The sequence below is a fragment of the Saccoglossus kowalevskii genome, chromosome 7 (genome assembly GCF_978046115.1).
Source record: "Saccoglossus kowalevskii chromosome 7, keSacKowa6.1, whole genome shotgun sequence".
NCBI classification, from domain to species: Eukaryota; Metazoa; Hemichordata; class Enteropneusta; family Harrimaniidae; genus Saccoglossus; species Saccoglossus kowalevskii.
Window position 1 is genome coordinate 12,273,945 of NC_140647.1, and position 25,967 is coordinate 12,299,911.

General features: G+C 37.0%; 3 protein-coding genes across 3 annotated transcripts; 1 reads left to right on the forward strand and 2 right to left on the reverse strand.

Moving 5' to 3' along the window:
- Positions 1 to 4,156: 4,156 nt before the first annotated feature.
- LOC100375197 (uncharacterized) lies at positions 4,157 to 6,333 on the reverse strand. Its single transcript, XM_002730365.4, has 2 exons — positions 6,206 to 6,333; positions 4,157 to 5,118 (listed from the first exon to the last, which is right to left on the reverse strand). Exon 2 carries the CDS (start codon positions 5,072 to 5,074, stop codon positions 4,226 to 4,228), a length of 849 nt encoding a protein of 282 aa, XP_002730411.1. The 5' UTR covers positions 5,075 to 5,118; positions 6,206 to 6,333; the 3' UTR covers positions 4,157 to 4,225.
- A 50-nt stretch (positions 6,334 to 6,383) lies between these two features.
- On the forward strand, positions 6,384 to 16,554 carry LOC102801497 (uncharacterized). Its single transcript, XM_006811100.3, has 6 exons — positions 6,384 to 7,108; positions 8,449 to 10,153; positions 12,488 to 12,785; positions 12,905 to 12,998; positions 13,264 to 13,356; positions 14,485 to 16,554. The coding sequence occupies exons 1-6, from the start codon at positions 6,406 to 6,408 to the stop codon at positions 14,589 to 14,591; spliced, it is 3,000 nt and encodes a 999-aa protein (XP_006811163.3). The 5' UTR covers positions 6,384 to 6,405; the 3' UTR covers positions 14,592 to 16,554.
- Positions 16,555 to 20,159: 3,605 nt separating this feature from the next.
- Positions 20,160 to 24,049, reverse strand: LOC102801611 (brevican core protein-like). Its single transcript, XM_006811101.3, has 5 exons — positions 23,996 to 24,049; positions 22,406 to 22,495; positions 21,127 to 21,499; positions 20,654 to 20,724; positions 20,160 to 20,396 (listed from the first exon to the last, which is right to left on the reverse strand). Exons 2-5 carry the CDS (start codon positions 22,473 to 22,475, stop codon positions 20,344 to 20,346), a joined length of 567 nt encoding a protein of 188 aa, XP_006811164.3. The 5' UTR covers positions 22,476 to 22,495; positions 23,996 to 24,049; the 3' UTR covers positions 20,160 to 20,343.
- Between the last annotated feature and the right edge of the window lie 1,918 nt (positions 24,050 to 25,967).

Consider the following 25,967-nt stretch of genomic DNA (forward strand, 5'->3'; position numbering starts at 1 on the left):
TACTTTAGAAGTAGTCTGAAAACTGGGACTTGAAATTTATCATAATCAAAGACACTAGATTCTCCAGTGTCTTTGTCATAATCAAGCATTTCTGCAATTCCAGAAGCAGATCTCGGTCATGCATAGACATATTTTATTCACACTTGGTATGTCTATTAAACATAATGGGTCGTTAAGGAATGTCATTTTTATGCACGTCTTTGAAGAGAAAGTATGTATTAGGGGCAAATGTCGTGGCTGGTCCTAAAGGAATATGCACTGTGGTATGTGTTCAATGTCACTAATTTATCTTGTAATCAATATCATTGGCAATGTATCTCCAAAATCCCAGGGAAGTACTAGACTGGCTTTCAATGTAAACTGTGGATGAACTGTTGCACAATTTACTCAAGGAGTAATTTCTAATACATATTTGAGAACATGCCAATAAAATACAAACTGTCTTAACAGAATACAAATCTCAGTTACTATAAGCATTCCCATGAATACCCTTTTGGGTACCAAGCTTTTAATCAAGATCTGAAGCCAATAGAGAATTATGTCTGTTCAGTCCAATCAGTCCAAAAATGCATAATGGCCAAAATGTTGCATCCACATTTTGGAAGATAAAGTACACTTAAAAAATAAGTGTGATGTATTTGACATACAGTTTATGTGACAATGGAATGGGTGTTGTAACAAAACATTTTTCTTGTAAATAACTTTCAAAATTTATACTTTAGTTCATACAAAACAAGACACAAATTGAACTAAAAATATTTATAGTAGAGACTTCTATCTAAATACATTTATTCCAACTGTCCATCCATATTTTTAGTTTGTTTTGAAAAGGAGCATTCTGAATTCTTATAAGGTCACTAAAGTTTAACTATGTTTTTTTATTCCCATGTACGAAGCAAGCAATGGGAGTCCGGTTAATGCATGTGTGTGCGTTTTCCACTGATATTTCAAGAACCAATTATCAAATTTCAATGAAACTTCATACTGAAATACTCTGGGATAATGTACATTTTTTGTGCATATTAATTACCTAATTTGCATAACAATTACAATGAAACTTAATACAGATTCTCTGGGATAATGCACAGTTCTTATGTTAATGAACTAATTTGAATATAACTTAGCCAATTTTAAGCATTCAACAGATTTGAATGAAGCTTGGTACATAAATGCTCTTGGATAAAGCGCAAACCTGATTAGTTTTTGGTTGAAATCCGTGTATATCAATGACTTACTTTGCATATAAATTAACAAATATTTAACTTTTGCACTAAAATCTCAACCATTCATCAGATTCAATGAAACTTGGTACATACACATGTATATGCTTAGGGTTAAGCCGTCTACATGTTCAGTTTAGAGTTAAAAATTGTTATTAGTTTCATGTGTGTTTCTTACTATACATGACTGCAGTGTACTGATACGGATAGAGACATGCAACCGGTGCTTCAAATTTATGACCAAAATACAGTGACCCCTCGCTATGTCGCGGGTGTCGGGATCCAAGTAAAAACCGCGACTTACCGTTTTCTTCAATGAAATACATCACAGCGTCCGTGCTCAAAGATCGAGCTTCGCCTTGAACCAAGAATTTTTTTGCCATCGCAACTAACGCCATCTACCCCGAACTGGCCTCAAATTCAAAGTCGTCAACTTCATTCGTCAATTTAATAAATACAATACACGCGGGAGCTCTTTCTAAGCTACAGTAGTTTGAGTTGTAAATAGCTGACTGTCGGCCATTTTGTTTTAACAACTGCAGTTCCAGGGTAATATCTCTGACATGTTTTGACCAATAACCTTTATACATACTTTATACGTACTAAAAATTCGACAAAAAACAAGCATTTCTGCCATTCCGAAACGTGCACGAAATGGCTGATTGATGGCCATTTTGTTTTTAATGAATGCTGCTTTTGGAGCCAAACTGCTAACATGGCTGATCATGTTCAAACTTTGGCATTTAAATATGACAGTCACTAAAACTGGACAAGGACTTGTCATTGCTATCAATAAATTTGATATACAACTAGTATTGTTGGGTATGAAGATGTTTGCGTTGATAACGACCTTTAAAACATGTTTCGTTCAATGTAAAATCTTGTTTTTCACTTTCGAAGGTATTATGGTATATCACAGTAACAAAAATATATTTGAACTGTATTCATATTTTCAAATTTAGAGCTGCGTTACCAAGACTGCGTTCTTTTCACAATCTGCGTGAAAATGAAAATGAAACATGAAAATGTCCCAATTGATGAAAGGTTTTGTGAATACTGAAGCAAATACCTTTCCCATGTTCCTTTATCCTCACTGTAACAATATTAGAACCCTGGCGAATACTCCCGTTATGTATATGGTTATGCGCCGCTGTTTTGAACCTTATTTTCACGGTCGAGCCAAAAGCGTTCTCAACGTCCATCTTTTTGAACCAAGTTTTCAACTGACTCACCTGGACTTGGGGAGGGGTATTTATTTTGCCGTTAAAAGCCGAGTTTGAATTTATTTCACCATTATCACTGTATATAATTATTGTATAATTATAAATAAACTAAACAAGAATGCTCAATTAAAAATGAATATGTAATGAATACATGCACGGATTCATTGAAACTGAAAACCCTTGTTCGAGTGACGAGAAGACACAAAAATACGTTTCACTAAGTTATTCTATGGAGGTATATGTTATACCCCACCCATCTCCAGCAGATGTTCGCATTTCGTGGCAAAGTATCATTTGTTTTAATTCTCCTCGGCTATGGCAGTTGTGCCCTCAACGACGACTGCAAGCTTACAAGCGTCAGTTGCAGACTGGTACATGTTATTTGCAAGTCGATATTGTCTTTCTAAATGGTCACGCGTTTTATTAAAAAAATTATTAATATTAGTCATTTGAATTACATTGATTCTCATTGTGGTGATAAATGTTAGAAATAAATATCGTACTTGTATGATCACTTTTATGAGTCACGTCATGTCCATGTCATGTGAATTGCGCCCTCAACATACAGGCACAATCAAATTAGACATACTCTCTGCCGATTTTCACTGTTTGTCACTGTATTATTATTATCCTTGCCTCATTTACTGGCCATTACTAGCCTGAGTCTATTCAGGTCGTACGTGTAATTATAGTTCTTTGAAAGAAATCAAGTAGAATCCACATTGTTTTTCTTTGTCTATGTATATTTGAAGGGCGGCAGTCGTCGCGCCGCGTCCTGTTCGGTATGGAACTCATAGCGACGTATACAACGCGTGTAAAATACATTGTTTATTTACATGAAATTCGAACACGCGCTGCGCAACGACCACCGCGCTTTAAACCGTTGTAAATGTATTCATATGCAGAGTGTCATCACGATATAATACAATATAACAGAAATGTAAGACCAATCTGATTCGTTTATTTAATTATCCCAGGCCTGAACAAATGACAATTTGTTTCAATTTCTGGCGGCGGGATTAAACTTTGTTACTAGAAAATTGCATAGATTCGAGTACTTTGTTCGTATGCTAAATGACTATTTTTTTGACTGTTTTACTATCGACTGTTTGTCAATGTAATTCGGGGATTCTGATTGGTCAACTTGTCTAGCCAAGTTATAATTAACTGTATATAAATTGTGAATAGCTATTGTTAATCATAAACTTTGAACAGTGGCTGAGCAGCATTTATTCAGCCAAGATGTCACGTGTGGAAATAGCGAGGAGGCAGGGCTCTTTCTAAACTATTGAAAAATTTACTCAAGAGTGCACGAGTGGATTCTGTGACGTCAGAATGACGTATATGGATGAAGGCAATATCGTTCAAGTCGACAACTGTGTTTAGTTGTGTAGTCGTTCGTTATCTAGGATTTTAAAAAAATCTACCAAAAACAACATCTCCATTGATGGATCAAAACGACATCGAAGCTTTCAACGACCTTCATCTCACCCATCTACGTCATAGCATCTCTTTATCCCTAGAGGGCGTAACATACATGCGCGGTCACCATTTGTGGGTTTCTGATGCACGCGACATCCGACAACTACAAATGGCATATTATGTACTCAATTTTTAGAAGATAATAACCGGGTTAAAGAATACTTTGACGAAAATAAAAAGTACAACGCAACTCGTCATATTGTAAAACAAATACACAATCACAAAATAATATAAAGCATATGAATTTATTAAGATTTTAAAGAAAAATATAAAAGTAGTTGAATTATTGGTGATTATTATTTATAGAATTGTCTCTCTTTCAACTGTGTTTGTGAATATACGCTTATTGGAATAATTCTTCCAGGTTGTTGGCGTGGAAACATCGGGATTACAGCCACAGTGTACGATGCAGTCTTGTGCACATGGCTTCTGTGAGTGGCAAGGACAACCTTGATGAATTTGCGTGAAGGGTTGTTGGTGCGAGCCTGTAAACGTATTAACCACAGATGGCGCTGTATTAAGTAAAGCACTGCGTTCGGCAGAATGCTGGAGAACGTGCACTTGTACTTCGATGTCCTTTTTCTGTGTCTTTTCATTTATCCGTTTAATAAAACAAAACAACGTGACATTGACTGCTAGGAGAATACATGTTGCTATAACGGTGCCGATCAACACACAATAAGTGCTATCATTGTCTACATGCTGCTGGCTTACGTGCGCCTGCATTTGGTGTCCTGGCATTACCGTGGCAGTATCACCTGTACCATGTTTGTTGCTATCGTCTTGTATCATTTGCATATCTTTGTCACGTAATCCATGTCTAGCATGCGCGTGTGAAAATGTCATGTTATTGTGACTTTCTTGCATCATGCCCATAGTTGGTTCATGAACCCCGCCACCGTGTTCTACGTCCATCATGTCCTGTTTTCCAGACATTTTGTCCATATTTGGCATTTTGTTACCATGTCCCCGTGTCTGACTCAAATCACTCACTTCATCTTTGTGACCGTGCATGTCACTCAAGGGTTCATCGACCTTGTTTTCATCCACTGAATCTGAACGGAGTTTACCATCAAACTGGCCTTCAACAGGTTGTTGTTGGAGTAAGGTCACAATGAGAAAGAATATCACACAATATTGACGAACCATGGTGGCAATGCTAGATCTGGATATACAAAATGGTCACCATCTACCTGTCAAAGACAATAACAATAACAGTTCATACACCTCAATAAGTTAAACTCTGTGTTACGAATAAGCCAAATTTAAAGCTGACCACTACACTGACCTCAACTATCAAAACAATTGTAACCGTGGTAGATGGGTATAACTCATTTGAGATGATGTCCGATCCATGACCATCTTATCAATGTCACGCTACTAACACGTGATTAACCCGTGATTAATACATCACCGTATGTAGATATAACTTATATTTGCCACATTTACAAAGTTCAAAGTTTACTGACACGCCTGGTGCCGGCAGTGCCGACGCTTAGGATTAGTTGAGAGTATAGCGACTTCTGCCTTCCAATCACCGTCGCTCTTTCTTTTGACCATAACAAGTATCCAATAATCCCATTGTTTACAAGTAATACGAAATGTCATTATCTGCCCAAAGTACACGAATACAAAGTTCAGAAAAAACAAGCTATATTACGTAACATATGAATGTTGGAATATCATTTTACACACAATTCACGAGAACGCAGAAATACATTTCTTCCTAGGTGACTCGAATACTAGTATATTTTTTACGTCACAGTTCGCACTATTCGAAATAAATTCAACGTCTTCAGAGGCGGCGACACGAACTTCTACATAGAGGGAGATCTGCTCACCAACCAATTGATCTTACTAGGGGTTTCGGGCAACCCGCCCTTGACAATTTTGAAATCTAGATCCTCTAAAACGCTATTTCCTGCATTTTGAGGGGCAAATTTTGCTGACACAAAGGGTTTCAGTTCGATTTTGGAGGGGCGACGTCCCCCAACATTTTTTCGAGGGGTGACCACCCCCTGTGCCCCCCCCCCCCTGTGCCGCCGCCACTGGGCATTATTTTTTATACGTCAATCAGACTCATTGTAAGTCGAGATGGGTTGTCATGCATCATCGGCGGTCCAACCGACGAGCAACTATACGTACAACAATTACTCAATTCAGCAATAAAATGTATACATTACCCATTCTCGATTTCCACTGTGCGAAAATGAATCGAAATTTGACACTAAACTGCATACGCCCCCGAAATGATATCAATGTAATGACAACTATATATACCTTTTATACAACAGTCTGGGTACAGTTACAGAGCAGTTGCATCCGTTTCAGATATATGTAAAGTGCCTATGTCACAACCCAATAGGCAAGCGTTGTATGCGGTAAAACTAACTTGCTAACTGGCCGTGTTGATCGTAATTAAAGATGCATTGTGGGTAAAATAATCCTGACCCGGAAGCCAAAATACCCGTCATGCGTATATGCATTACGACATAACAACCGTTGAAAATACGAACTACGTAAACATGGTTTCTACTAAGACGAGTTTACAGTGGTCTGTACTCTTAAACGATATTGCTAAAGAGTTTCGTGATGAGGATGTCAGAATCGCTAAGCAGCTTCTGTATTCGCGTTACAAAAATGATAGTCTAAAAATTGCCGAGAAAATAGCACAGATTAAGAACTACGCTGATTTGTTTCTCGTGCTCCAGCGCCTGAATATACTCGGAATTGATGACACCGACCTACTTCGTGAACTGTTGGAGCAAATCAACCCCTCGTTGCTGGAATTCCTGGAGGAATTCGAAGAGGGGCGCCAACGAGAGATACGAGAAATGGGGAGCGTTGCCGGTGTGACTCATTCAAAGAATCTCGAACCATTCATCGGTAGAGAAAAGGCCATGTGTGCCATACGCGACACGCTGTGTACACCGACCACTCGGATAGGGGGCGTTTGTATCGCCGGGCTACCGGGAATGGGAAAGACCCGCTTGGCCAGAGAAGTGTGCGTAGACACGATGAATGACGGATGGGAGGTGTTTCCCGTGGACCTAAAAGGGAAAGATACTATAGACAGTATATTGCCAGCTATTATGTATTCGCTTAATTTAATACAGCGTGAAAAATCAGATTCAGAAGAGGATAGATTCAGGGTACTTCACAAGATAAAAAATTACAAGAAAGGTGGGTGTTTTCTTCAAACATCGACATTTTAGGATGCGGTGGATAATGCTTCCATAAGAATCTAATAACTTTTTCACAGATATTTTCCAAATCATAATCATAAATTGGTAAAATAGCCAGCGAGTTTGATAACAACAAAATCAAAGCCGACGTAAAATATATGCCCCAAACAATAGTTAGTTTATCGAGATCAAAAAGGCGATACATTCCATAAAAATATTCTTATTTAATTCTCATCGTAAATGTCAATTTTTCGATGTGTTATATATGTTATTTAATTCTATTCTGTTGTTATGATAGCGACTTCACGTTCGCACTTTCGGTTCACACGCCGTTAGACTATTGAATCACCAACTTGCATGTTCAGGGTGGAGATTATAAACATATATTAGAGGAATGACACTGTACCTAAAGCTGTGTGTAGGTAGCTATTCTTGCTTAAAGTTTAGTGAGTCTAGCAAGTATATTGTGTTTTCTCACCGAGAAAGAGTCGCGTAACCATGACTAAAAGATCTAATTAGCAAAACATCAACAGTCACTGAATGCATATGACAAGTCCCGACCACAAGTGTGTTTTCAGAAAACGCAATTAAACAGTTTAGTTTTGGAGCGATTAATTATTATAATAAATTGATGTTCTGTGTTATGTACATATACCTGATTCCAAGCTGATTGAGTATTTGTTTGTTACGGACACGTTGAGAACAACCCCAAAATAGGGTCACGGTCATTGATGTTACGATAACATATGGGCAGGTTTTGCTTTTTTTTTCATATAGTTTTTTCTGTTAGATCATTCAGTTCCACAAGAATAAGATTTATTAAATATCTGCATTAGCAAATAACATATATATGTGAGGTGATTATTGTACGAATTGTTATCATTATACCGTATGTGGCGTACTTCACCGGAAGTGTGCGAAATTGCACATGTGTGAGGCTCAGGTTCCCAACTGTCGCATACAGTGACGAAAAGCAAACCTTTTTTTTTACAATATAATACTCTTTACTTTATTTGTTACTGTATTTTCCATTTTAAGCACAAACTGCTTAACAATATTCTGACACTTCTAATTACAAATCCAAATTAATTTTTAATTCGACCTTCCTTATGTTTCGTTTTTCTGTTAGGCTAATAATTTTAAAATATGTATTTAACATTTTTAAAATACTTGAAACTAGGTTCATTCACTTTTATTTTCAAATTCTGTTGACAAATCAATATAAAATCAAATGATGTGCGCTCATAAATTTGGGCGCATCCTCTTTAAATCGTCGTTCATTTCATCTGGAATTCACTTCGGATTCATGCATATAACATCTGTTTCACTACAATACAGGTCGTCGTATGATACTTTGGCTTGACAATGTGGACAGACCACTCGAACCAGATAGTGACGGTAACACTAACGTGTTCAGAAAAGAGTTTTTGACATTCCTTCGTGATTTGGTAGATTTGAGCACCCCACGTGTTAAGCTTATCATCACAACTCTGTATGGAATACCAGAAAACGAAGATACACTGAACGAAGTCTTGCAAACAATTCGTTTAGATTCGTCAGAACACTGTTTGACTTTGGAAGAGGCTTCACAGTACATTCGAGACTACAGTAAAGAGCGCCAGTTCACTAAGCAAGACTCTGAGAGCCTCGCAAGACAGTGTGGGATGTGTCCGCTGCTTATGAAAATGGTTGTTGGAAGCCTCCAGGGATCGGAAATCAAAGTGAAGGAGATGGTTGCCAAATTAAAATGTGAACCGTCAGACACCTTGCTTTCTCTCCAGAAAAGAGGTTTCGCTGCAGATCACAAAATTGAAGCCGGTTTTCGGAGTGTTGTTGAATTTTTAAACGAGGGCGAGAAAATGGACTTAATAATGCTGGCCGTATTTCCGGGGTCATTCACCGCGAAAGCAGCAGCAACAATCCTTGATACTTATTACAAGAGCACATTTGGCGGGAAAACAATCGATAAAGATGTTGGAAAATTTAAAGCAAACAATAAAATTGAGATGCTACAGAAGAAAAACTTAATAGAAACGAGCGAGACCACTAAATATAGCAACAGAAAACCAAGATACGTCATCCACTTCCTTATAAGGACATACATCCGGGATATTAAAATGCAGGAGGACAGTAAGGTGAAAGAGTGGTATGAGATCGCCGAAAAGCGATACGTACAATATTACATGACAAGACTAAAAAAGATGAATGAACTGGTGTCTTCCAATTTTCAAGATGCTATGAAACTTCAAGCCGAAGATTCTGGAAACTTCCGCAACGTGCTCAAGCTCATATGCGATAAAGCTGGTTTCTATGGCGACATCCAGGAAGTGGCATCGATCGAAGAAATACTGAATATATTACTAAACGCAAATGAACGATATCACTATTACAAGGATCGGGCTCAAGCAGAGAAGGCTGCTGGGAATGAAGCACAGTTTGCGGAGTTACGGTGCCTCGAGGTGATGCAGCTCCTAGAAAAAGGTTACTCCGAATGTCATTTGTGTGCTATGGTTAATGACGCGCTGCATGTACTAAGTAAATTGCCAGATCAGACTGCTAGAAATGTCCAACTAGCAGAGGCACGCTGTTATCATTGTATCGGTGATATATTCTTTGAGCGAAACTTTCCGAAAGAATCCAACAGATACTTACAACGAGCATTGAGAATATATGAAAAGTATGATGACGATATCGAAGACCGAATGGTCAACCTGTATTCATCGATAAGCGTGACGACCCATAAACTTGCCATCGATGATTCCCAGCATACGATCCTACCCTCTATTGTGAAACAAGCACTGACATATGCTAAGAAAGCCTATGACTTAAGATGCGAACTGAATGGCGGCTCGGAAGTACACTTCAATACACCGGCACTCATTCAAAATATGGCTGCTTTTCACCACGATCTTAAGAACTACGACAAGGCCGTCAGTCTTTATAAGCACGCGCTTAAAATTCAATCTGAGTTAGGAATTGTTGCGTCAACCAGTGGATTCTCGATCATGAAGAATGTCGCTACCACCTACCGTAGGATGCATAGGTATGTAATACATCATCAAAGGAAAAGGAGTGCACTCTTTATTCCCACGTCGCATGTATACGCCTTCAGTGCCATTCCTTAAAATGTTTTGGTGGCGTGAATTTAAATGTGAATTTAAAACAAAAAAATAGTACGTACCAGCAATTAATATCGCATGTATTTTTTTACCAAACGAATACATGGGCGTTAAAAGTACTTGATACTGCATGGAAATGTCTGTATGTTCAAAACATAACCCTTGAACCCCTTCATTTTTTTCTCAACCATTTTGGTCGAACAGTTTGCATTATTAGCTTTGCGGTGGCATTGATATGACTAGTTATTCGTCCGCGTCGTTCCGTCGCTTGTCTCCCGGCGTCAACCTTTTTCATAAATAACACTTCTTCTTAAAATTTACTGAAATTGCTTGCATATTTGATGTGTTAGTACATGAGATTACCTAACGCCTATTTTTAGCGATTTTTGTTAGTCCCCGTTCGGACGCAGTCCGAAAACGGGGACTTATGTTTTGACCTCCGTGTGTGCGTGCGTGCGTGCGTGCGTCGTACGTGCGTGCGTCTGTGCGTGCGTCCGGACCTGTATCTTAGAAATGCCTGGACCAATCACAATCAAACTTCATACATGATATTATACATATATTATACATATGCACGTCAATATGTTTGACGATCTGATTCAAGATGACCGAATGGCGGTCTTTTTTGTGCTGAAAATCATCAAAATCAACCATTTCTCGGCTGTTTACAGATGGATTTTGTTCAAACTTGGTATATACATTAGACATTATGGGACCTTGATGCAAATAATTTTGTTTTTCAGATAAGATTCAAAATGGCCAACTGGCAGCCATTTTGTATTAATGAATGTGGTTCTCGTGCCATATCTCTGACTTGCTTTCACTGATTATGTTCAAATTTTAAATATTCATTATACATCATGTCATAGATAGACAGATATATTGGTTTGACGATCCTATTCAAAATGGTCAAATGGTGGCCTTTTTGTGCTAAACAATCATCAAATGTCAAGCATTTCTGGCATTTATTGATGGATTTCGTTCAAACTTGGTACATATATTAGACATTACAGGTTCCTGATGCACATCATTTATTTTTCAGATCGGATTCAAAATTGCTGTCTGGCGGCCATTTTGGTTAAATGAATGGGCTTCTAGACCCATATCTCCGACTTGTTTTGACTGATAATATTTTCAAATTTTAAATATTCATTATACATCATGTCATGGATAAACAGATATATTGGTTTGACTATCCTATTCAAAATGGTCGAATGGTGGTCATTTTTGTGCTAAAAATATCATCAAATATCAAGCATTTATGGGTGGATTTCGTTCAAACTTAGTACATACATTAGACAATACGGGTTCCTGATGTTCGTCATTTTATTTTTCAGATTGGATTCAAAATGGCTAACTGACGGCCATTTTGTTTTAATGATTGGGCTTCTAAAGCCATATCTCTTAAATGCTTTGACTCATTATATTTACATTTTATATATTCGTTATACATCATGTTATATATATATACATGCATTCAAAATGGCTGATTTTGAATGCTGTTCCAGAGCAATATCTCTCAATATGGACAAGTACTTGTTTGACGATCAGATATAAATGTCAATCATTTTAATGTTAAAAAATCATATTCCTAGCATGGTTATATTCCAGCTATATCACTATAAACAAAACTATATATATATTAAATTTGATAACTAACGGGGACTGTGCCATGCATGGCTTGTTTATTTTCGAGTTTTTGAAAATTCCGATTACATTGATACGTCATATACAGAATCCCTGAGTGACCTTCATCAGATTTACTCATTTTGTGGCGATATCATCAATTCTCTATTTTTAGCGCATATTTGTGTCATTTTCGATAGAAAACTATTTCGACGTCTTCTTGAAAACTGTCAGTCTGATCGTTTTGATACTTTGTATGTAGGTACTCAGGGCGGAGTTATTTTCATGGCGATTCCATCAATTTTCTGGATATTTTTGCCATCAAGATAAAACATCATGTTATCGACTACTTCTTTTGAAAACTCAGAATTATGGATGTTTCGACCGACAGGTAGCTTTGTTTTTGACAAAAGTTGACTTTGCGTTAAAGGGGTTAACACTTTAAGTGCACATCCGTACATTGGATTGTTTTTGTTTTGTTTTAAATAACTTGTCATAAATTTCACCTACATGCACATCAACGTGCGAAAGTATCAGTACTAATGAATATACTTAGTATTAAACGTATGTGGGTTAAACGAAGATGTCACTGCCCGCACCAACAATGCAACATTTACCATCTATCGATATAGGTTTGAAGATGCCTTGGTTTATGCGACAGCGGCGATGAACGGCAGAAAGGAAATCCTTGGTGACACACCCTACACCGCGAGGAGTGTTTACATGGTAGGGACAATCTATCTAGAAATGGAAAGATTAACTGAATCAAGGAAATATTTAGTGGAGGCTCTGGAATTAGAGGAGCGACTTTGGCGTTCGGGTAAACCGCACAGTTATGACTGGGGACATCTGAAAACGCGATTAGAGGAGGTAGCTCTACTGTTAGATCTACCAGATACAGTGATATATAGTTACAAAAGACGATTTGAAGTGAGTTTATGTAAATTTAACTTAATTTTCGATGTCATCTTCCATATAATCACATTATTGTACGTTTGTATACCACTTTCATTGTGTCTAACTAGGTTAAGAATTTTGAAATATTACAGGCAGCAGAGGACAAGAAGAACTTTGGGAAACCTGCTCCGAGGAAAGATTTTCGCGATAAGAATGAATCGTCGTCGGAGTCCTCGGATGATGACGGTATTTGTTAATTTTTATCAAAATACTACTTAAAGCGCGGTGGTCGTCGCGCAGCGCGTGTTCGAATTTCATGTAAATAAACAATGTATTTTTCGCGCGTTGTATACGTCGCTATGAGTCCCATATCAAACAGAACGCGGCGTGACGACTGCCGCCCTTTAAGATATGATTTGATATGATTATATACCTTAGAGAGGGTTAAGTGGTCGTACATATTTGCCAAAGCGTGAGTAATAATGCCATATTTTATTGGGTATTGACACAGATATTCCATCGGTGGACATCAGCGAGCTGGTACACAGTAATGACGATCTGACATCACTATTGTGCAGCAAACACTGGGATGTCACAGAAACAGGTAAAACAAGTCTGTCTAGCTATGTTGTGAAAGGTACTCAAATGTAGTGGGAACATTTCAAATTTATGACTCTTTTAGGCGTACTGGCACATTCACCCAAACACAAGAAGGAGCTGTAAACGGTGTCCCGCTTCTCTCGAATTTGAGAACAGAACATGTTGCATCCAACAACAAAAATTTCACATTTCATCAAGTTATCTATATATTATATATATTATATATGCCTCCATTACATTTATTCTTCTTTAAGCAATTATTATTTTCTGTGTATCGATGTACCACTTTGATAATAAAGCTAAGGTTACGATACAATTTTTTAATACTAACAAAGCAAATAAAACGATAATACAACATTTAGGCGTGTCCGTCATACGAAAAGAAGAGTGTAACACGTTTGACAAAACAATGCAATAGGCACATGTCTGTAAGGAGATTTTATCCAATAGCAGGAGTCAGAATCCGACCCTGGACAATAAATTAGTGAACTCTTCACATACTAACATTCCTCAAAGTGTGTACATTAAGCCCTTAACGACAAATTAGAAAAGCGTTATCCAGTGCCAAGGTTTACTATGCGCAAAATTGAATATGTTAAAGCGGGAGGGTCGTCACCTGCGCACGCGCGGGAATTGAGTCCCAAGCGACGATAACAACACACGCTAAAAACGCAAAGGCTCATGAGCAGACGCTTATTTGTAAACAATGGCATGCTATGGCTATCTGACGCATGCGCAAGTGACGACTCCCCGGCTTTAACTACAATTCATGTTAATATGTTATTATGGTCGACTTGCTTTAACAGCGGTGCATCATTTATTTTTCGTAAAACGAAATTGTATTATTGACCTTAGAAATGAAACATATATTCACTAGATGAACATATTATTAAAGCATTCAATTCATTAATAAGCATGGTCACTACTTTCATGGTATACGTGTTCAGTAAGAGTGAACTGTCATTAGATACAATAATAGTAGGGGATTATATTGTGGATATTATTTGCCTAATTCTGTTAAACTTCGCCGGGTTGATTTTATTTCAATTGTTCAAAGTACAGTTTCGCATTCCACTACACCAGCGACCTTCTGATCAATAATCATGTCAAGTTCGATATATTTTTTTTTCAGGGGTATTCGACCCAACACAATACATTATGATTGGTTCTTATTGCTGGCTTGTTGTAATAGCTATAGGAGTAGCGATGTACTACATGTTATACAGTGGGTCACAGTAAGGCAACGTATACGGCCACGGTGTTATTTATATATTATTGGTAGATGATTTCCAAGTTCCGGCCGGATTCATTCTGTGGGCAAATTCCCGTATTGTATTCTACTTACATTCCTGGCATATTTGCATAATGATTTACATAATGCTTAGCATAAAATGTACACAATGATTTGCATATAATTTACATAGTGATTTGCATACAATTTACATAATGATTAGCGTAAAATGTACACAATGATTTGAATAAAATTTACATAGTGATTTGCATACAATTTACATAATGTTTAGCAAAAAAATTACATAATGCTTAGCATAAAATTTATACAATGATTTGCATAAAATTTAAATAGTGATTTGCATACAATTTACATAATGCTTAGCATAATATATACACAATAATTTGCATAACATTTAAATGGTTCTGTGCATCCAATTTACATAATGCTTAGCATAAAATGTACACAATGATTTGCATAAAATTTACATAGTGATTTGCATACAATTTACATAATGCTTAGCATAAAATATACACAATGATTAGCATACAATTTACATAGTGCTTAGCATAAAATTTACACAATGATTTGCATAACATTTTCACAATGATTTGCGTACAATTTACACAATGATTTGCATAAAATTTACATGTGTAAAACCAATTTCACCTAGTATATATGTAAATGCGTGGTAAATATGTGTAGAATCACAATCCAAATTAATTGAGTATTTGCTTAATACCTGTATAGATATTATAGTGTTAGTACATTTGCATTCCCACTTTTCACATCTGTGAGGTACAATACACTGATCAATATATACACCATCAAACTGTACGTGTATAATGATATTTTAGCAATTACAGCGAGCGGTAATTTTGCGGTATTGCATTAGGTATTTTCATACTACCGTATTAGGAAACGCGAATTCCAAATATGGAACGATTACGCGCGTAAGCGTCCTCTAATACTAGTAATAAAAAACAAACATGGCTGCCCTCAGGGTTTGACCGGACCCCACACAAAGAAGTTCACTAATTCTGTTCTAAAAGTTTTGGATGTCGACATTCCCATGATTTATTCCTGGGAGGGAAAGATGTCTAATAATAAGGTTCTTACGAGGATACTGCAAAGTATGCACCCAGACAGTACGCGTTCGCATCGACCTCCGCTGCGCGTCGGTCGGTACTTCCGCTGCACTGTCTTCGAGCATACTTTGAGGTATCCTCGTAATAACCTCATATTATAATGCCTCATAAATTCATCAAAATTTGTAACCAAAAGAGACTCTGAGTCAGATATGTCTAAGGATAAATAACATTGGCGGAAAAGTGAGCGGGACGGACGGGACATCTACTTACACATTGTTTAGCTAAAACACCATCAGCTTGTTCTGGTATTAATGTTTCACGTATTTGCAAAGTGGGAATGCAACTTTAAGATTATTGCGTGATTAACTTTAAGGGGCGGTATTCGTCGCGCCACGCATGCGCGAGATATATTGGTCTCATATAAACAAAGATGGCGACTTTGTTTGTTGCGCAGATCAACAAGTAAAAACTGAAACGTTAGTAAGCTTTAATTATGTATTTTCTTAGGTATGATTGGAAGGTATCGAAGGAGTCACGGGCGATATTAGCGCATTAGATTGTTGGGAAATCAATGTTTATGTACACAAATATAGCACATGCTCAGCGCGACGAGCACTGCCCTTTAAGCAAATATTTGTACTTAACTCCGTTCATTCTTCAAGAACAGAACTCAAGAACCACCATGGCGGGTTTGTCTAACATTTAAACAAACAATGCAAAATGAGCAGTTTATATGTCGCATGAATATAATCACTATTATCACTGTATACATATGAAATTGTGTGACTTTCCTTTTCCTTTTAAATTTTGTTTTTAACTGATTTATAAAGAAACATTCTCAATGATAATAAAACTTAACTTCGTCTTTTCCAGAACAAAACTATATTAATTTAGTTTGTTATGTGTGTGTTTTATTGTTGGCTGTCGTGTATTTAACTGTGGACTATCGTATATTTCATTGTCGACTCTCGTGTATTTCACTGGGGACTGTCGTGTATTTCACTGTGGACTGTCATGTATTTAACTTTGGACTGCCGTGTATTTCACTGTGGGCTGTTGTTTATTTCATTGTAGACTGCCGTGTATTTCACTGGGGACTGAGGTGTATTTATTCCACTGTGGACTGTCGTGTATTTCACTGGGGATTGTCGTGTATTTCACTGGGGACTGTCGTGTATTTAACTGTGGACTGGTGTGTATTTCACTGTTGACTGAGGTGTATTTCACTGTAGATTGTCGTGTATTTCACTATGGACTGTCGTGTATTTCACTGTTGACTGGTGCGTGTTTCACTGTGGGCTGTCGTGTATTTCACTGGGGACTGTCGTGTATTTCACTGTTGACTGGTGTGTGTTCCACTGTGGACTGTCGTGTATTTCACTGGGGACTGTCGTGTATTTCACTGTGGACTGTCGTGTAATTCACTGTGGGCTGTTGTTTATTTCATTGTCGACTGAGGTGTATTTCACTAGGGGACTGTCGTGTATTTCACTGTGGATTGTCGTGTATTTCACTATTAACTGGTGTGTATTTCACTGGGGACTGTCGTGTATTTCACTGTGGACTGTCGTGTAATTCACTGTGGGCTGTTGTTTATTTCACTGTTGACTGTTGTGTATTTAACTGTGGACTGTTGTGTACTTCACTGTGGACTGTTGTGTATTTCATTGTAAACTGTCGTGTATTTAACTGTGGACTGTTGTATATTTCACTGTGGACTGTCGTGTATTTCATTGTGGACTGTCGTGTATTTCATTGTCGACTGTCGTGTATTTCACTGGAGACTGTCGTGTATTTAACTGTGGACTGTCGTATATTTCATTGTGGACTGTCGTGTATTCCACTGTGGACTGTTGTGTATTTCATTGTGAACTGTTGTGTATTTAACTGTGGACTGTTGTGTATTTCACTGTGGACTGTTGTGTATTTCATTGTGAACTGTCGTGTATTTAACTGTGGACTGTTGTATATTTCACTGGGGACTGTCGTGTATTTCACTGTGGACTGGTGTGTGTTTCACTGTGGACTGTCGTGTGTTTCACTGTGGACTGTCGTGTATTTCACTGGGGACTGTCGTGTATTTCACTGTGGACTGTCGTGTAATTCACTGTGGGCTGTTGTTTATTTCCTTGTCAACTGTCGTGTATTTCACTGGAGACTGTCGTGTATTTAACTGTGGACTGTAGTATATTTCATTGTGGACTGTCGTGTATTCCACTGTGGACTGTTGTGTATTTCATTGTGGACTGTCGTGTATTTCATTGTGGACTGTCGTGTATTTCACTGTGGACTGTCGTGTATTTCATTGTCGACTGTCGTGTATTTCATTGTCGACTGTCGTGTATTTCACTGGAGACTGTCGTGTATTTAACTGTGGACTGTCGTATATTTCATTGTGGACTGTCGTGTATTCCACTGTGGACTGTTGTGTATTTCATTGTGGACTGTCGTGTATTTCATTGTGGACTGTCGTGTATTTCACTGTGGACTGTCGTGTATTTCATTGTGGACTGTCGTTTATTTCACTGGGGACTGTCGTGTACTTAACTGTGTACTGTTGTTTGTATACCACTGTGGACTGTAGTGTATTTTACTGTGGACTTTCGTGTATTTAACTGTGTGTTGTCATAGATTTGATTTTTCATTCTGTTCGTCTGTTTTTCTAGTTTAAAAAATATGAGCTCGCTGGAGCCTTCATCCCTCGTCTATTTCTTACACTAGATACCAGCCGAACCCCCCCCCCCCCCTCGCTCATAGGGAGTGCGTACAGTTGATCATAGTTCCTGGGCTCCCTGTGATTTCACTGTAGACTGTCATGCGTTACATTAGGGACTATCGTGTATTTCGTTTGGGACTGTTGTGCTATTATATACTTATTTCCTAATATAATAGCTACATGTTTTTTGTATTGTTCCACAATAATGAACTTGTAAAGGGCGGTGGTAAACAATGTGGTCAGTTGGTAACTTCTACTGTTATTCAACCATTGTTTAGTCCATTATATACTGTAAAGGGGTAATTATTCACTGGGTTTTAATTTTGCTTATTTCGCTCACTGGAAAATGCGCTAAATTAAAACCCAGTGAATATGTAAAATTTAGCATAGAACACATTATCTAAATGACGAAACCGTGAATTTAAAACCCACTGAATATGCCTGAAATGGTAAAGCAGTGAAATTTAAACCCAGTGAAAATTAGTCATTTTACAGTAATTTATACACTTATTGTATATGTCCTTTGACAATGCAGGAATCTGCGTGAAATTACGGATAGAACAACATACCCTGTCATTGCTATCAATAATAATAATAATAATTTAATTTAAAAACGGACCCACATCATCATTTTCATTCAAGCGAGTCACGAGTGCCATGTTTTGTCCCATATGAATAATTTCTGGGGTCATGGCACACCGTTTTGGCATTAATATTGCATGCTTTTAAACCGTTGGGATGATTTAGACGTAAATATTTTAAAAACGGTATTTTACCAATAAGCGCAAGAGCCAGGAGTAAACGTCACTGTGAGGGCGTGTTGTGTAAGCTACCATACAGTGTTACTGGTAACTCTGAAGTGCATCTAGAACATGGCTGATTACATAGACCTGTGTTATAAACAGTATGTATGTCCACCATCACGTTATAAATATATGCACGTTGCGGAACTAGGTGTATTTCCGTAATTCTCATATTTCAGATAATTTACCAGATCTAATAAGTAAATGTTGGCATTGTTTGAAATTAGAAAACTATACAAATGTGATTGTAAATCTTATGGAAACCGTTTTTCCGTTTCTATATTGTTTTAGTTTCATTTCTCGCAACTATGCACCTAAAATGAAGTTGTGTGTGTTTATAATCCGCTTTACTTCACCGCCAATGTAACAACAAAATTTAATCATAGAATTACATAAAAATTACTCGCAACCGTCAAGAGTACATTATACACTTGAAGATTCTATCGAGGTAAGTTACAACTTGAAATAAAACACACATACAATATATTTTTAGGGATAAACGTCATTTATTAAATCTAGTATATCTTATATTTGTCTAGTAATAATATCTATAACCCCAGAACTTCCGTTACGTCTCAGATCAGTGGTTTGATGTTACATGTTTATGAAAACACCTTCTATAAAAAGCGCCCTCTCTAGTAGCGTAGCGCTTCGATGACGTGACTTGCGACAAAAGCCTCGCACGTAGGGGCTTGTCAATTGATTAGGGTAGCGTTTTTGAGAAATTTTACTAAATTCTAGATGACGACTCCACAACCAAACACAGTTGCCGATTTAAACTAAAACTCCTTTATCTATATACGTAATGTTGACGACACAAAAGCGCTCCAATACCAGAGGGCGTGATTTATAGTAGCTCCTCCCGTGATCATAACTATGCAGTGTACCGCGTAGTGTAGTGTACGGGACTTCTGGGGTATGATATCTCACAAAGGCGCAAACAAATACAGGTGTTAGAAGCAGCAGTGACATGAAAAGTAAATTTAATGTAATGATTGAAAGAAAATCAATGTATAGAAGGCGGATGTGACTACCCTGCGTGGGAACGATAGAAACATTTTCAGTAAGGACGACACAATGAGATGACGTAATACTCAAATGTCTTGAAAAAACAGCTATGTGACGTCACGCATTCACGGTGTGTATTATTCTAAGACGGGCATCCTCCATCACAGCCACAGGAATCACCGCAATCATTGTGAACTAAGGGAATAGATTGTTGAGAAATACAATCTGTTATTAAAAATGATAAACTATTTTATTATGTCGCGCACAAATAACATATACACATTGCTGCTAAATTCCAGTCGAGTCCATTTATGTTCGTGGGGGTGACTGAACTAGCAAAATGTAATTGAACGCGAAATTTAACTTGAAAACAATATTCAGGTTCTCCACGTACGTTTATTAGCGAAGGAAAACGAGAGCAATGAATGTAAGCAAAAAACAAAAACACTTACTGAATTTCTCACAAATATATCCGCGTTCCAGTATGCAATAGTTGTCGTCCATTAGTCCGTTCTTCTTTGACCTGTTTGTATAATCGTATAATAGTAATAGTAATAAATATAAAAGCATTCCAAAAGTGGCAAGAATCGCGCCCTCTGACGACGTCCCTTATGCATTGACAGAAGGCGCGTAAACATGGCCTAATGTTTCCACTCAATCTATTCACACTTATTCGTGTTGTGTGAACTCTTCATTTTTTTTTTTTTTAAAAGCTAAATCATAAAAGTCCATTAACTTCATGAATTGTCCAAGTAAAACTGTTTTTCTCCATACATGATGCTATTCAAATAGAAGATTAAAAAAAAAAATCAGGCGGGGAGATATTTATTTGAGTATAGATAACGATTTCATCACCTAATATTTTGTGACAACATTTTAATTCAGGCAAAACAGTCCCATTCCTCACTCTTACGTCATAACTTACCAAAGACATACACAAGCCTGTCCTGCAACATTTTGCTTTGTGTTGTCATCAGGTTGGAATGGTTCCCATTCAAAGTACTTCACACACGGATCATTGCTCACCCACTGCAAATCAGCCTCCGTGTGAGGAATGGCATTGGTCGTGTCTGGGTCGTGCAAGCCTATCCAGAATCCACCATTGTGACAATTTTGCTTGGTCCATTGATTGTTGGCGACGATGTCCTTGACGTCTTGTATCATTGTAGACGACCGTATCGCGGCTAAATCATCGAAGCCGGCATCCCGACACGCCTGTCGCGCATCGTCCCAATTTAGTGATCCACAGAAAACTTTGTACTCCCACCCAAAACACGTGTACCTCACATCCCCACCATCTGTAAACATAACATACATTGTCGGAGTCTAATGTTTAAAGCGGGGGAGTCGTCACCTGTGCATGCGTCAGATGGCCATAGCGTGTCATTGTTTACAAACAAGCGTCTACCCATGAACCTTTGCGTTTCTAGCGTGTGTTGTTACCAACGTTTGGAACTCGATTCCCGCGTGTGCGCAGGTGACGACTCCTTCGCTTTAAATTATTAAAACACACAATCTTAGCGTTTAACCTTTTCACCACCAGACTTTCTCATCCAATTTTTTCCTTCTATTCTTCAATATTTCTGGAGATGAACCCTAAGGCCAAAAAAAAAAACTTATGTTGCCCTCAAGTCGAAAAATTGAAAAATTAGGTCGGTCGGTCGGATTTTTTTTTTAAATTCGTGAAAACTAAGAGTATCGTAAATAGCCAAGGTATATACACTTCTAGTATTCGGAACATGTCAGAGAAATACAGATCAACCCGAGGATCAAAGCCGCCACTTACGGGGACTCTGGGAATCAAACAACAGTCCGGAATCCTTAATTTTTAGAGGAAACACTTTTTTCTGCTTACAGTGGTGAGTTTTTAATATTTGGGCCTAATATTTCAATTCATATTTTTCGGTCGGTCGCTGAGGGCAACAAAACCATTTTTTTTGCCTAATTGTGGAGCCAACAGACAAATTTTGAGTAAATTTTTAGTTTTTACCCAAAATATTTGACTACTTTTGTCCGAATCTTCTGAAAGAAAGTGCTGACAATAAACGGGACTATTTTGTGGTGAAAAGAAGGAATTGGTGGTGAAAAACTTAAAGCAAGTAAATGTGTGATACACACATTGTTGTTGAACACCGATATCGTCGGACTACAACGTCGATTTTTTTCTGTGTAAATATAAAGAGTATATATATATTTAAAATCACCTTTGGAATGCGTAGTGACAGTGAAAGCAGCTAACCATGCAATATGTACGAACAGTTTTCTAAACTCCATGACCAGCCGTTATAATATCCCTGGAATTAACAGAGTGATCAGCACAAATTATTCAGACATTTGTAACTGCCTGTATCCATGGTTATGCATACATGTACTTGACGTTTTTAAGAAGTGCATTTTAGTACCAGTTTGAGACAAATTCGAAAACGGGGTTTATCAATTATGATTTCGTCCTTGCGTCCGTATGTGCGTGCGATTTCTCGGTATATCTCAGATTTATGTTAAACGGACAGAAGCTGGTTAGAAATTTGTGATGATATTATCAAAGTTGGTAAAATTCAAATCTTAAATATGCAGGTGTAGCAGAGGACTTAATTCATTCATAGAAAATAGTTCTTTGAAAACTACAGACGCAGTTTAATATAACTAAAATTTTGATTTACTGTCTAGTTCAGGAGCTCTATTCGTAATGTGTCAAACCTTGCAGTTAAAGGTGAACTTTGTAAATTTTCGGTACATACGTATAGACTACCTAGAATTGTGAAGTATTGACCCTAATGACTTCGTTCAATAAATAGAAAAAAAGGAAGGTTTTAATTAGTCAAAGGTCTAAAAGCACTTGTTCTCACAATGTATGGGAGAAGCATGGTACAACAAATGTGTGGATGATGTTACAACGTTTCTGGAATTATGGAAACAACGATGTATGGGTGTCTATAACCAGGAATAGCAATCTGAAATAAGGTTATCCTCAAAATGTGTTTGTAAATTTTGTATATATCGTAATTTTTGTTCAAAGTTTGGTAATTATCATTAGTTGATAGAGCTCATCGAGAAATGCGTTATTCGGGTTTGTTTTGCTAGTAGAAACAGACAACTGAGAGATACGAAATAATTAAAGTGGTAGGATAGACACTTGTTTTCAGCTGTATTGTGGTGACGAATGAATTACTTAAATTACGGTATTCCAATTTAGACTGTTATCGCCCTATTACAATCAGAAAAAAATGTAAAATAATTGTCAAAATATTCAAATTTTATATTTTACAACAAAGAAATGCTCAGATATGCTGGTGCCAATCGCCTGAGTTTACCAGAGTAATTAATTAATAATTATTTATTTATTTATTTTGGTAATGTTCGCACTGAGAAAAACATATATGAACGTGAATTCAAATCATTGTTTGTGAAATGCTAACATAAATTGCTCTTTGAGAGCATGGGTACATCCACAAAAAGTAAGTGTAACTATCATGATTAGTTGTTGTGTTACGCTACAATCTAACGACTACCGGGCACATGGAAATCAGAACTAGCTAGCATATTTGCAAGAGTGGATACACTTTATCACACGGTCAACTAGAAGTAGCTGGAGGAAAAAAAGATATTCGACATTTAAAAAGTCTACCAGGACAAAACGGTATGTGGTAGTGGTTAATTAAATTACGGTATGTGATAATGGTTAATTAAATTACTAGGAACAATGTACAACAACCTGAAATTACCAGAACGATTAAGATTAGGATTAGGATTAGGATTAGAACAAACTACTAGTTTATGTATAATAGCATACTTACTTCTGGTTGATACAATGACGCAGTATACACAGTGCCTCAATCTAATGAATGGAACATTTACTTTTGTTTGTTATTTTAAGTATTTTTTTCAAATCCGGGGGATGTCTACCCTATTTGGTAACTTCACGTCTCGCATATGGTTATACGTTATTTTGTTTGTCACGAATGTATGTATGAATTAACATTTTAATTGCGTGAGTTTTTTTCTGATGGATGAAATGTTTTAACAAAACATATGCCGAAAGTAATCGAGTGAACTACCAGGAACCTGCGAAAAGCATTTGTGCTAATAATTGGCACGGATTATATCACGATCAATATAATTATATTGAAAGTACTTCTTTTCACGGGAATTGAATAGTGTTATTATATCGCACTTTGTCGCTTAGGGTAGTGCGTGGAAAGATCGGAGGCAGTAGAACTCTTGCTGAGATCTAAAATAGTATATAGTGTGGTTGACAATATGCAAATGAGATTCTCAATTCAAAATCCTACTCGCATAGTACTAGTTTGAATGAGTAGATCATTTCTTTCTTGTAGGTATAATTCAGATAATTAAATGTAAGTATCAAGATCTGAAGAAATGAAGAATTTATACGTATATTGAGCCACTCCCAAAGTGGATTTTGGTTTACACAATAGCCCATTTAATATCACAATTGCTAGTTTCAGTCTAGTCAAAGTTATTCACGTAAGTGAAAGGTACAAATAGAGTACATGGCCAATGTTATAAATGCGTTATGGCTCGTTCTTCTTAAAGGTCTACGCTCTGTCTAAATAGTGCGACATATATCGTGCAATATAGAAAAGCAATATTTTACAATTACTTCGATATTGCCTGAGAGTTCAACCATAACCATAACAATTATGTAATATTTTAACAATAAGGAACATAACAACATTATTTATTTGTGTTGATTAAATTTGACATCGCCAAAATTCACTTCATTTAATCAAAATGTATGCACGCTTTAAACTAATTTATTTCTGAATAAAACGATCTATGACAAAGATCATTATACAATTAAATGTGTTTTTCAATAGCGCGCTATTATTAGAGAACGATCTATCAATTGTACATATATCATGTGTATGTTGAAAGCGGAATGAAGCTTATACCACAGGTATACCTTGTCATTATTATCAATGTTTTACTCTATCCAAAAAACTGTATCGCACTATTAATTTCAATTTTGTATATTTAGTTCATGACGGAATCGTCTTTAGTGCCTACACTAATCAGGTCGAACAGTTAACATTTTTTGTCCGTAATATAAATTACTAGCATGTGGTTTCTTTCTTCTAAGGTTCATCATATGATACATATGGGAGTGCCATATGAACACGCCTTCATCAATCTGACTTTCCTAATGAGTATAGTGTTTCCCTTTTTACAACATTTATGTTCGTTTACTAATGGTGTTATAAGCACTAAACACTTATACCGTAATTCAATAATACACAAAGGAACCAAACGCGCGTAATTTATATTACAGCCAATAAGTCACAATTGTTTAACTTAAAAGCAGATGGCCCGACAGAATTGTTATTTTTGAGAATGTTAATCTAAGTCATAACTCATATGTGGTCATGGCAGGTGAGTGGTCATTGTACATAGTGATGGCAAATATTAAAATATTTGTTGATGTAGACTTAAAATTAGAATGATGCAACCAGTGAATAAGTAGGTAACACCGTGGGATACCGGAAAGGTGTTTTGGGTTACGTTCATACAATATCCTTCTGTCCCGTGGTGTTACTTACACAAATTGTTGAATACAATGTAAACAGTACTTTCAAGCAATATGGAATTGTTATGTCAATGAATAATTCATTTCCACAGAAAAAACGTGCACACATAATCAAACCAGCTGAATTAACAAAATTTAAAATTTAAACCAGTAAAGATATCATAGTATAATATCATCATTGTGAGACTGAAGTGTTTTCATTATTGAAACCAGTTTGGCTC